The following is a 12,963-nucleotide window of genomic DNA, read 5'->3' on the forward strand; positions in this document are numbered from 1 at the left end:
CAGCCGCTCACCTTCAGCATCCAGCAGCCGTGTGACCCCCAGCCGCTCGGCGATCTCAAAGGCTTGCTCCAGGTTCTCCCGGTTACTCTGGATCTGCACCCTCTCCATGTCCACCAGATCTGGCCTGCAAGACACGGACCGAAGTCAGGATGATGGCAAACAGCACAAGGTGCCCAGGGCGGAGCACCCTGCAGGGGCACGGCCGCCCCAGGTGATTCCTGACCCCTGTCCCATGCTGGCGGCTGCCCGAGGGGATCCAGGCTGCAGCACCTCCCTGTTCACCCCCTTCGGGAAGGAAAACCTGCCCTTCCCAGCACCCGCTCTGCACCCAGCATGCCAGACTGGGACTGCGAGCCCTCCCTGGAAGGAGATGCCCAGAACAACCCCAAAGCGGGGTGGTTACACCTCTCCGGAGGATGCGGGCAGAGCAGGAGGGGGGGCGGCAGGCAGGGGTGCTGCCAGCCCTGCACCAGCAACAGAACAGCACCAGCAAAGGGCGGCACAACCGGACCACACGTGAGTGCGGCAGAACCAGGAAAATCCATCTCTGAGCACGAGGCTGCTGCCCACTGGGCACCCCACCTCCTGCCCGCAGAACCTTGCGTGTCCTTCCCTGCTAAACCCTGGCCGCTCCTCTCGGCCACGAGCGAGCACGGAGCAGTGCAGGGAGGCAGTGCTATTTCCAGCTACAAGGAGATGCGTTCTCACGGGGCCTTTGCTGTTCTCCTGCAGGCTCTCAAGGCTGTGCCAAGCGCCCTGGACCACGCAGCCGCAGCAAAAACTGGTCCTGCTGGCCCCAGCTCTGCCTCGGTGCCGGTGCTGAGCAGGCAGAAGGTGTGGGGGGCTGTGCTGTCTCTCAAGGAACTGTGAGAGGTTTAACTGCTGCTCGGCAGAGCTCAGAGATCCTTGGATGAAAGCACGGATGGAAGCACTGCTATTCACAGAGAGCAGCAAGGGCAGCACTAACACATAAAACAGGGCAGCGCTCCCAGTTTAAAAGCTTTTCTTTCTTGCCTCTCTCCCCAGCCTCACTCAAGATGTTTTTTTATTGCAGCCTGATGTATTTGGTGCTCTTTCCAAGCATCCACCCCCCAGCTACCTGGCAGAAGAGATAATTTCCAGGTAAAAGAGACTGCAAAACTCATCTACATCTCCAAGCACTCCAGGCCATCACCAACCACATCGGTGGACCCCAGGAGGTCCTCAGCCCTTCCTCCCACCCAGATGATGCTCTCCACTGCTCCTCCCTGCCTACCTGTATCTGTGGATGAGTGCGTTGAACATCTTTCCATCACTCCAGCATGACGAGAAGTTGGTGCACTTCACCCCAATGTAACCCGCCGTCACCTTCTGCGTCCACAAAAGCAGCTTCTCCTTGGCCGACATATCCCCCGACTCCCCACTGATGTAGATGTCGGAGATCTGTAAGGAAGCGGCACAGGCATGTGGTGATGCAGGAGGAGGAACAGCTCCACCAGGCACGTCCAGTCTCTGTGAACTCACCCAAGACCTGGCAGCTGCCGGGAAGGGCAGGAGAAAACTCCTGGTCACCGTGGGGGAGAGGGGACCCCACAGCTGAGAAACTTGGGAACAGACCACCGGATCTGCGGGTGAGCGGCTGGGTGCCGTGGTTTGGGCAGACCGGAGAGCCAAACCGGCGAGGGGGGCACAGCCAGCCCCATGTCACCGGGGTACGAGGCACTGCTTGGCCACACAGCCCAGCCCAGCCGGCACAGGAGCTGCCACTGTTGGACCCTGGCTCCCTACCTACCACCACGAGGTCGCCGGGGCTGCTCCTCCACTGCCAGACACGCTCCGAGCACCGAGCACCGGCAGAGCATCACCGCACACCCTGGCACGTTACACCGCCACGCACCCCCAGCCAGGGCTTGGGGGGCACCTCACCGGGAACACAACACCTCGGCAAGTCTCTTCCCATCCCGAACGTGCTGAGCTGACAGCGATGCCGCTGCGCCCTCCTGTACAAACCCCTCCTGCCCAGCACCCAGCCGAGAAGCCCCAGCACCCTCAAACACCCAGGGCTCAAACACGCAGGACCAGCCAGCCCCATCCAGCAGCACCCACAGCTGGGCGGCGAGGGAGCACCCAAGAGGGGACCACTGATGCTGACCCTCACCGGGGCTGGCAGCGTGGGGGTGGGTGCTCCACCTGGAGCATCACATTGTAAAAAATACAATGTAAGAAATGGGAAACGGCACTTGGAGGTGCTGGTTGAGAGGACATGTGGGGCAGAGGTCTCCCCCCAACCTCAAGCTGGAGGAACCGCTTGGAGCTGTTTCCAGGGGGAAAGGGAAGGATGGGAGGAAGGCTGTCGCATCCCCCCTCTGCCTCGCCAGGCCTGGGAGAGGCAGGTGCCGGGGGGTGCTGGTGGCAGGGGTGCCGTGACCCACTTCCCCAACAAAAGAGACCGACAGTCACAGACCCCTCTCAGACAGACGCACAGGACTGGCTGCAAATCCCAGACTTGCACGTGACAAAACGCACGTGTCTCCGCATGCCAGCATATTTCTGATTGGCACGGCTTCCTCCTCGCCCATCCTCCCCCCAGCTCCCCAATTAGTACAATTACCTCCCCTTAATTAAGGGGCAGACAAAGGGGAGGATGCGAGCTGCTCGTATTTTCTGGGGTGCCTGTGGAAAGGCAATGGGGACGGTTTGCTCGCTGGATTCCTCCTCCAGGCACGGCAAGGAGAAGGGGTGCCAGGACCCAGCCCTACCCACCGCCCCTCTGAGCCTCCTCTGCCCTGAAAACACCCAGTTGCTTTATTCCCCCCCCCCCAGATACCCCTGGGTTGGGTGCTGGCATTGCACAGGACCCAGTGTCAGAGCTCCCTTTGCAGGTAGGAGGCAGGGACCCGCAGGATCAGGCGCCTCTCCCACCGGCGGGAAGGATGCTGAGGCACGGTGGGGAGGATACTGAGGCGACAGGCGACGGGTGTAATTGGTATGCTGCAGCTCACCTCCCTCTCCCGAGCCTGATACGCTCCTCACACACAAAACTGCTCTTTGTCAGCCGCTGCCACACCGCCGGCGCTGCCTTTAACTCCTCCAGCCCCGCGACTGGGTTTTCTTAGGGATGCCGGGATCCGGTACCCGGCGGCACAGCCAGGATGGATAGGGTGATGCGCTGGGCAAACAGCAGGATGGAACCCTCCACACCTGCAGGGAGGGACCCACAAACCTCCGCCTGCCCAGCACCCCCTTATCGATTACCTAGCAGCTCTTAAGAACAGAATGAAACCTTCTGCAAACCCACCCATTGGCTGTGCCCCACCTGGGCTCTCCAGGCCGCTGCCCACCAGGGAGCTCCTCGCAGCACCCAGCTCAGAAAAATCCTTTATTTTTCAGTCATTCACACAGCACTGGGGTTCTCCAACTGCTGGGCCTTTCCCCGAGGGCACCTTTGCAGGAGACCCTCCTAGAGATGCGCGTAGAGAGGTGCAGGATGCGGCACCAGCTCCACCCTCCTTTTCTTCACATGTCTGTGTCAGGACAAAGATTTAGGGAGGCACCAGTGGGATGAGAGAATGGAAACTCACAGGACGCAGGGTCAGCTCTTCCAAACCCTTCCAACATCAGCCTCGTGCATCGAGCAACCGGTGGCAGGATGCTGAAGGCCGGATAGTGGCTGCCACACCGGTCCAAACCCAGCAAAGGTACCCGGGGCCACAGCCCCCTTCCTGCTCCTCCAACCCCATGCTTGTCCTGGGGCGTGCAGAGCTTGGCCAAACCCAAGGGCACTATCCTGTCAGCCCCAAAGAGCAAACTCCAAACAGCAACAACAGGCTCCAGAACACAGCATCGCCCCCTCCTCTTCCTACCGGAGCCCCCCCCCCCCCCCCAAAAACAGGCAAAGCCCCCACGCCTCCATGCTCGCCCACTGCCGCCTGCCTGGGAGCTGAGCACGGGCAGCAGCAAAGGGACCCCCCAAACTCGCACCCGACCCAGCAGCCCTGAGGGCACGTGTGCCACCAGTGACAGCAAGCGTGCTGCCAACCACAAATGCAATGGCACCGCGAGCCCGTGTCACCACCGGCCGCACCCACCGGTGCCGGCGACAGCCACTATCTGGCTGCCCGTGCCAGGAGCGGAGAACAGGACGGGTTGGTCCCTAGGGGATGCCTTCCTGGTGGAGATGCTCAGAGGGGAAAAGGCATTGGGAGCTTTCTGCACCAGAGCCCTCCCGTCCACGCTCAGTACAAGTTTGCGCCCTGCCAAGACGACCATCCCCAGGGGTCACCAGGAATCTGAAACCAGGTCCCCCCACCCTGCTCCAAGAAGGGGGAGAGGGTACACGCAGGCACTGACCATTCCTCCGGCTGGCCCCGAGCTCCCCCTCCAAGCCCAGCCCTCCGCATTGAGCCTGCGGCCACCTTCAGAGGGAGACGCCGTGGTCCCACCAGCTCCAGCACCCTTGGCCGGCCGGCACGCCGGATCGCTGCCGTACCCCGAGGAGCTCCGGGCTGCGCCGCCGCTGCGCCCACTGAAGGAGGACGGGCTGCGGGAGGCCGGCGGTCCATGCCCATCTCCCTCCCCGGCCCGAGATGATGGCAACCCTGAGGTTCTCCCCACACCGGGGTTTTCCAGCTGATCCACCATGGGGGACGGCGTAGACAGCTCCGAAACGGTACCCGGCTCTGCTGCGGAGGAGCAGGTCCACGGGGCGCTGGAGCTGGGATCATTGCTGCCTCCTTTCTCCCGGCTCTTTGCTGGTTCCTCGCCGGACACGGTGCTCACCGGGGAGAGGAGCCCCTCCACGCGGCCACCGGTCCCCCCAGGCAGGGGCAGCAGCACAGCCCGGCGGCTGCCTGCACCGCTCCTCTGCAGCTCGACCAGCCGGCTCACTGCCCTCTCGCAGTCCTTCTCGGCCGGGTTCTCCAGCAAGCGGGCGATGACGGTGGTGCCTTCCTCCAGGGAAGCTCCCGCCGCACCCGGCCGCTGCGGCTCCAGCACCAGGCGAGCTTTCTGCACCTCCCCCTGAAACCGCTCCTTCACCTGCACGATGAGCCCGGGGTGCAGGGCCACCGGGTTGGTGTCCCCGCCGTGCTGCCAGCTTCTGGGGGGCTCCTCTCCTCCCTCCTGCCGGGGGGCTGCCTTCGACTTCGGTGCTTCCTCATCCTCAGCCATCTCCAGGGCTGGGGGCTCCTCCTGCGGGGCTGCCTCCGGCATCTCTCTCCTCTTCCCCCTCCGCCTCCGTTTAAAGCGGACCCTTTTTTTGGGAGACAGGGGTGCCTTTCCCACAGCTTTTTCCTTCGGCTCTTTAACGCAGCCCAGAGAATTCCCCATCTCCTCCTCCTCCTCAGTGCCGGCAGTAACGCAGCTAAGTGAGTCGCCAGCTCCGGAATAAATCCCGAGCCGAGCTTCATCGGCTCAAACGCACATCATCGTACACCGTGCCGCCGCCTGCCCCTTGCCGCCGCTCCCTCCCGCCAGCCCTGCCGCCGCCGTTCCAGACAGCCATCTTACAGCCTGGGTGCTGCAAGAAGATAAATTCAAAGCATCTCACTGCAGTTCAGAAATCACTTGACCTAAAAGCAGAGGGAGCGGGGATTGGCTGCGGCATCCTTCTCTCCAAATATGAGGTAATGGGAGCACAGCCCTCGCCAACACAAACAGGGAGCAGGGAGCAGGCAGCGGAGCAGGGAGGGGGTGGGAGAGGGTGGGGAAGAAGGGATAAAAAAACCACAAAACCCAGGGAAGGTTGGCAAAGGTAGCATAAAGGAAGGGGTGGGAGAAAAATGGGGGGGGGGGGGAAAGAGGAAAAAAAAAAAAGCAGGGAGGAGTCAGAGCAGCTGTGCATGCACGGCAGCGGGGACATGGAGCCACCACGGCAGCGGGGACGTGGAGCCACCACGCCGGCTCCCACAGGGGTGTTTCTCTCCAATTCGGGAGGTTTGCTCCTCAATTCTGAATGCTGCGAGCCCCGAGGGGCCGGCTCACGTGCTCACCCCCCTGCCCAGCTCACCCAGCTGGGGGCACGGAGGGGCAGCCCAAGGTCCCCTGGGGACTCAGCACCGCTCCAGGGAGCTGCCGTCATGGGGTCCCAAGAGGCCACGGCAGCGCCGACGCTCCCCGTCCCAGTCTGGCCACACGTCCTGGCCAGAACGCCGCCGAGGGCAGGGGTTCGAGGGGCAGCAGCATCCAGCTCCGAGCGACCACAGCAGGGTAACGTGCACCGAAAGCCAGGGCGAGACGGAAAATGGGGAGCAGGGGGCATAAAGATGGGGGGACTGACCCTCGGCCCCAGCAAGCAGGGCTGGGAGGGGGGAAACAGTCAACAAGGAGAAACCCAGGAGATGACTAAGGGACCCGATGACCCCAAGAGCTCCCAGGGCATGGGGGGCAGCCCCCACGTTGTCACCGCTCCAGCCCCCTGCGGAGGTGGCAGTGCCTGGGCTCAGCACCGGCGCCAGCCCACCCAGACCTCCCCCAGGCACCTCCCCCCAGCAGCAGCACTGGGACACGGGAGATTAAGAGGTTCACAATGGAGCTACAACCCCAGAAAAAATCCCGTTAGCGCAGGCAGGAAGAGGACGCGCAGGCTCGCCGGCACCAGCTCAGCTCCCCTGGGGCCCCCTGTCACCCACCCTGTCCCCCACGGCAGGGTGGCAGCGTCCCCTCCCAGCTGGGCACGGAGGGGACACCCAGGACCTCCTGATCTCCCCTCCCTGGTCTCCCGCAGCAGAGGACGCACCAGGGCAGGGCCACGCCGAGGACAGCGGGGATCAGGATGCCACCAGCCAGGGCCCCACCGGAGATGACAGTGACTCATCAGCATCCAGACCCTGCTCGACCCCAGCTGCTTCCCAGGGCCGAAGGGCTGGCGGAGCGCCCCGTCAGCAGCCTGACACCCGATTCATCCCCACGCTCCCCCCGCCCAGACCCGCAGGGCTCTGCCCTCTCGTCCTCCAAAAATGAAAATATTTCTTACGAGGGCTCAAAGCGTTTTGTCTGGAAGATGCCAGCCGGGATAGGGCAGGGAGCAGCTCCCACCAGCTTGGTCCCGCGGCAGAGATGACCCCGGAGCTAATGCCACGGCGCTAACAAGCTGCTGACAGCGGCACCGCTCAGCAAACCCCACATGTACAAGGCACTGGTGGCATCAGGGGCCACGCGCCATTCCCCTGAGGGCATCAAAGCTATAACCACATCATTTGGGGCTACTAAAGACTCGAGACCCCGTTTTGCAACAGCATCTATAGCACACAATTGCTGGAGATGGTCCTAAGTGCGTTCCTCAGCACCCCAGCTGGGTCAGAGAGCTTCTCCCATCCCTGTCCTGAACCACTGTCACGCAGCTGACATTTTCCAGCCCGACAAAAGATCCCGTGGCTGTGCCGACCACCCAAAGGGCTGGGAGCACCTTGGGTAACAGCCCCGCGTGAGTGGGAGCTCAGCCTCTCCCCCCGCTGCCCCTTCCCAATTTGCTCTTCTGCAGAGACTTCAGCTGAGCAAACAGCTACCGCCAACAACCCTGGTGCCAACTGGGAGGCCACCGCACACAACCCATCATTAATGATTTCATTATGTAAATGATGAGAAAAGGGTGTTGCTATTCTCCGACACCCGTCTCTATGACACTGCAACGTGTGTCGTTGATCCTCCAGACCCATCTACATGCCGGCATCGCCACGGAACATGCAGACAGATGGATGCCAGCGCCCCGGGAGACAACGCGCGCCTGCCATCCATCCCACATCCTTCAGCAAGAAACTCTCATGACCTACCTGGAAGTGGAGGATGATCGTCCAGATGAGCCCCAGGGTGAGCTTGGGGTTACCGTCCGTAATGTCATCATTGCGAATATTCACCAGTTTCACCTGAAAGAGAAGCAACAAGGTCAAAGCTCCCCATCAATCTCACCCACAGAGAGCGGGGGGGAGGGGGGGTGTCCCCCCACCCACGCTGTCCCCCGGGCCACCCTAAGCACATCGGTGGGGAGAGGACACGTGAGACCCCAGCACTTCCAAAGAGGCAGCAAGGCCACCCTGTGCCCCGGCTCAGGAAGGCAGGGAGGGAAGGATTTTTCACGTCTCTAGCACTCTCCATCGAGAAGCGCTTCCCCAGCACTTAATGGCTTTACTTCAGCTCGCGCGGAGACATGCCTTGTCCCCAAAGCCCTGAGCGCTAGTGCATAATTTAACAGGTACAGACCACAGAGCATGGTCAAAAGAGGATGGCCGAGCTGCATGAACTCCCTCCTGGGTTCAAGACCACGCTGCTAATCGATCAGCCCTAACAAAGGCAGCAATGCCAGCGCTGCCCTTGCTGAGGGTCCCTCCCAGCACCCACCGAAAGCCCTCGTCCTGGCAGCCTCTGGCCCCACGCAGTCCCAGAGCTGCTCCCTCCCGCCTGCTTTAACGTTTAAACACGTGTGCGGTCCCTGAACCGCAGAGACGCCTGCAGCACCAGGAGCACCAGCCTCGGTACTTCCAGACGATGCAAACCAGAGCGGGACTGCCTGGCTGCTGCTCCTGCTCTCTGCTCTCCTTGCAGCCACCTCCCCGGGAGCTGCCACGTGCTTTGGGCTCTTCTCCACTGGCGAGCTTCCCACGGGGGAGTCCCCGCACCTCAACACTCAGTGGGACCCCACGATCAGTCTCTAGTGGGAGCATCTGGGGTAAAACGTCCCAGCCAGGCTGCTGTCACCAGGCCATCACGCTTCAAAGGAAAAAGCTGTTTCATCCAAGTAGAGAAACAAGTTCCCAAGAGCCCTCGGCAAAATGTCTCTATCAAGGGGCTGGGGAGGAGGAGTGGGGGGGGCTGGAAGCAGCTCACCCTCCCTGGAGTGGGGCACGTGCTCAAATATATTCAGTGCCCTCAGGCCAACAGAGAGAGAGAGAAAAGTCTCTGCTCCAGCATGAACTGGTACAATTTATCATCCTCTCGGCATATCTGGGGAGCATCGCAGCGGGGAGACCTGACCCAACAGGCGGAACAGGACACCCGGCCCCGGGGCTGGGGGGGTTTCACCTGCGGAGCCAGCAAGTCTCAGGATGCATCCCACTGCTCCGGGCGGGGGGTGCGGAGCACGCCTGGTCTCTGCCAGCTGCACAAGCACCTCCCGGAGCCTGGCGGAGGCAGCGTGCCCCCCAAAAGCCGCAGGGCGATGGTGCCCGGGAGCAGCACAGGAGGACGGTATGGCTGTGCTGTCCGGAGGGGTGATGCCAGCACAAAGATGCGTGTGGCAGTGCCAGCACCGAGGCTATGGCTGCCTGGGGCTGGGCAGAAGCCAGCTGCCACATCGCGTGCCGCCCCCCCCCCCAAGAACTGGTGGGAAGGTATGGATGTGCCACAGCCAGCCAGCCCCACCGCTGGGATCTGCTGGGGAGCCCTGGGTGAGGCTTTCAGGGCTCAGACGTGACTCGACCGTGCCATTTGCAAACCCCTTCCCAGAACTGGGGCCCAGTTCCTCATTTTGGCACTAGTTTTTGCACCACACGGGTGGTTCTGAAAGCACAGGGTGCCTACGGGGAAAGCCCCCTGAGTGCCATCCTCAAGGAGCACCGGCACCGCGGGGATGGGGGCACCCCAGCATGGGCTGATGCTGCTTCTCGACACCCTTCCCGAGCCTCAGCCAGGAGAAAGAACCACAAACCACACGGCTCTGCTTCTGGAGGAGCCTAAATCAGCCCTTACCTGTCGCTGCTTCAGGAAATCCAGAGCAATCTGCACATTCTGCAGCCGGTGGAAACGCATCCGCCCCTTCTCACGTGGCTGTAAGAGACAAACAGAAGCTTCAGGTCAGGCTCACCAGGCTGGCAGCCCCCCACATGCACAGCCCGCCCCGCCCCCCCCCCCCCCCCCCCCCCCCCCCCCGCATGCCCCTGGGAGCCACCAGCAGCAGCCCCCCACACTCAGCGTGCTGGTGTGACCCCCGTGCACTCCACACACCCTGCTCTATCTTCTTGCTCTGGGAGCAAAGTCACTGCTCCACGTGATCCCGCTGAAAGAGGGCCAAAAGGCCACGGTGAGGCACGGAGGTGGGAAGACCCTGAGATCTCGACCTCTGAGACCCCGAGGGTCTGCATCCAGGCTCAGAGCTGCCAGCAGCAGGCAGGACCAGCTCAGCCTCCCAGATGCCAGGGCAGGATCTCACCCACCCCACGGTCAGCCAGACTAGCTGGGAAGAGGGCTCAGCAAAGAGAGATTGACTCGAGCGGGTACAGAATCTGACCCGTCCAGGTGGAAAGAGAGGCAGGTGTGCTCTGCAGCAGGACATGGGGACCCAGGCAGGACCGAGCATGGGTCCCCACTGGTGGCAAAGAAACCCCAACCTCAGCATCAGCCCCTGCAGACACGACTCAGCTCCCTCCGCATGCGGGCAGGGGCTGCTGCCCAGGTACCACCTCTGAACCCTTGGGCAGGGGAGAAACGAGATGCCCTGGGCCGTGCCCATCACCGCTGCTGTGGGCAGGGGATTTTCCGAGGTACTCGGCAGCTGAGCCATGGCCGGGGAAGGGTATAGGATGCTGGGTCTGCTTTGAATCAGCAGGAGGAGGAGGATCGACGCCCAAATCCTGATTCCAGCCTCAAGATGAGATGTCGCCAGGATGCTCTGAATGGCTAGGACATCCCAAGTCCTTTGAGTCACCTTCCCTCCCCAGCCTGAAGGGCCACCCCTGCAAGGGGACCATCTCCAGGGCTGGAGGGGAGCGGAGCCCAGCGGGAAGGTGCTACAGCCTCGGCTGCTCCTACGCTGCTCCGGGCAGGAGCTGACAGCGCACAGGAGAATCATCACCCCGAGCAAGGGGGCTGGAAAACACACCTTCTCTTACACCTGAGCAAGGTTTTAGGGTAACCTAAAGCCTTCGGGGTAACCCTCAGCTGGGGCTGGGCTGTGCTCGCTCCCATCTCCACTCACATGCACGGGGTTGCCGGTTGCGCCCCGGACCCCACGGTGGCAACCAGCCCCCCAAGAAGGTGCCTGTGCCCGGAGCCTGTCCATGCAGTGTGAGGTGAGCAGCCATCACAGCAGCCCCCCCAGGGCCGAGCAGACGGGGGCCCGGCCGCCAGCAGCGTGCAGGACCCGTCCCTGTGCCCTCCCGCCCCGTGGGGGGGGACACATGCTGTCACACCAGGTGGGTGGCGTGCCCTGACTGCGGCCCGACACTGCAGTGCACGCACAGATAATCCAGTGAACGTGAACACAGCCTGCTAACGAGGACCTGACAGCTTCCCCTCTGCAGACCCTCGCTCGGGGCGACCACCCTTGGGTGAACTGGGTGGGTTTTATCAAAAATCCCGGCTAAAACCGAAGAGAGGGGAAGGTCGGAGCCCCCAGCAATGCTGGGCTGCACTGGACTATCTGATGGCATTCCAGTGTCTGCCAGGGATATGCTGCGGCCCGGGCAGACTCAACCTACTTCTTCATCATCATCATCTTCCTCCTCACGCTCTTCGCTGCTTGCACGGCACCAGGCCGGCGCTCTCACCAGGCGAAGGCTCCTCTGAGCTGGCGGCTCTATTTGCTAATGAGGACGGGAGGGACAGGGCGATGGGAGGGTGACACAACAGGGAGACAGAATGGAAACCAAAATGCAACACCCAGGTAAAAGGAAAAACAAAAGAGCGGCGATGAAGGCAGCTGGATTTCCAGCACATCCCGGGCTCCAGCATGGAAATTTCCCCCTGGTTTTGAAAGCCGAAGCGAAGAGAAGGAAGCTGTCTGGATCACAAGTAGCTTGATCCAATTTTTCAGCCCCCACAAAAACTGATTTGGCATCTCTGGAGGGTAACGGAGGGAGTTAGGAGATCTTTGCCCAGATCCTATTTTAGGGGGAAACTAAAATAATTCCTGCTGTGCCACCCTGTTGCAGCAATTGGGATCTTCCCAGAGCTGAGTGAATGTGTGAGTCTGAGAAGGAGGAGGAGGAAGGAGGGGGACTCTACGATGCTCAAGACGCAGGAGGAGGTTTGCACGCCACCGACTGCTACAAATCCAGCTCGTGCAGGAGCTGAGCACGGGGCTGGCGCGTCAAAACGGAGCTAAACGGCTGGGCACACCGTCACAGAAACGGTTTTAATCAAATCACTATTATCCCTTATTTTACGTATTGAGCCAAATCTAGAAGACGAAGGCGTGTAAGCCTTCCCAAAAAAAGGGCTCAATAAGGGCACCATAAGCCAGCGGCTTTAATCACAGAGTATCCAAGAGACCAGCCTGGGGAACATGGATTTGAGTGAAAATTATTAAAATCATCATCATAAATAAGAATAATAAAAGAAACAATGACAGACATTTGAAAACAAAACTATGGCGTAAGAACTGACAGCTGATGGCTGGGAGCAGAGGGGAGCAGGAGGGAGGAGGGAGGGGGGCTGGGGGGCAGCAGCATCACTGCCCAGCCCTGGGGACTTACCAGCTTCACTCCCGACAGCACCTCCAGGAGGGAGATGAGGTTGTGGCCATCTCGCAAGTCTTCGTAGAGGTCATTGATGTGCTTGCGCACCTGCGGGGAGCCGGGGAGGAAAAGGCATCAGATCTGCTCGCCCTCCTGCGCTCTCCCTGGGGGAAGGCAGCAAGCAGATGTCTCCCTCCCAGCCACGGCCATTTCAAACGGTTATTCCAGAATTATCACTGAGGATAATTCCTTATCCTTATCCTTATCCTCCCGTTTCCTAAATGACCTGGCAGAAGCTGCTGCCGATTTTATGCAAAACTCAAACCGTTCAACCATCCGTACTCCGGGCAATCCCTCGACGCTGCACGTAGACCTCTGCGGAAAGGGTAGCTCGGTCCTAGAGTGGTGGTTTTGTTGCTGATGCTACTTTAGAGCATCTCCCAAAACACGGCACCTAGCTTCCGACCTGGAGCACAGCTGCATGTGGCCTCTCTGCCTGCTCTTCCCCCAGACCTTCTCCTGGGGTTTTACGCGGCTGGGGATTCCCAGATTTTTCCCCCAGCAGCCCCAAGCAGGTGGCCCCAAGATTTTTCTTTTT

At 61.2% G+C, this 12,963-nt stretch overlaps 1 protein-coding gene across 37 annotated transcripts in view; it reads right to left on the reverse strand.

Moving 5' to 3' along the window:
- MACF1 (microtubule actin crosslinking factor 1) overlaps window positions 1–12,963 on the reverse strand; it is a 146,023-nt gene that overhangs the window by 96,222 nt on the left and 36,838 nt on the right. For 22 of the 37 annotated variants that reach the window (XR_005103133.1, XM_037379887.1, XM_037379881.1 and 19 more), the window contains exons 1-3: window positions 4,330–5,418; window positions 1,256–1,422; window positions 12–124 (exon numbers count right to left, since the gene is read on the reverse strand). Coding sequence is in view for 36 of the 37 variants with exons in the window: in XM_037379887.1 (XP_037235784.1) it covers window positions 12–124; window positions 1,256–1,422; window positions 4,330–5,307 (1,258 nt within the window). In the remaining variant the exon portion in view is untranslated. Of the gene's footprint in view, window positions 1–11; window positions 125–1,255; window positions 1,423–4,329; window positions 5,419–7,748; window positions 7,842–9,660; window positions 9,739–11,387; window positions 11,407–12,383; window positions 12,474–12,963 lie in introns of those variants that run through there. The other 15 variants (XM_037379913.1, XM_037379907.1, XM_037379906.1 and 12 more) reach the window with 2 other exon arrangements.

The sequence above is a fragment of the Falco rusticolus genome, chromosome 3 (assembly GCF_015220075.1).
Source record: "Falco rusticolus isolate bFalRus1 chromosome 3, bFalRus1.pri, whole genome shotgun sequence".
Lineage (NCBI taxonomy): Eukaryota > Metazoa > Chordata > Aves > Falconiformes > Falconidae > Falco > Falco rusticolus.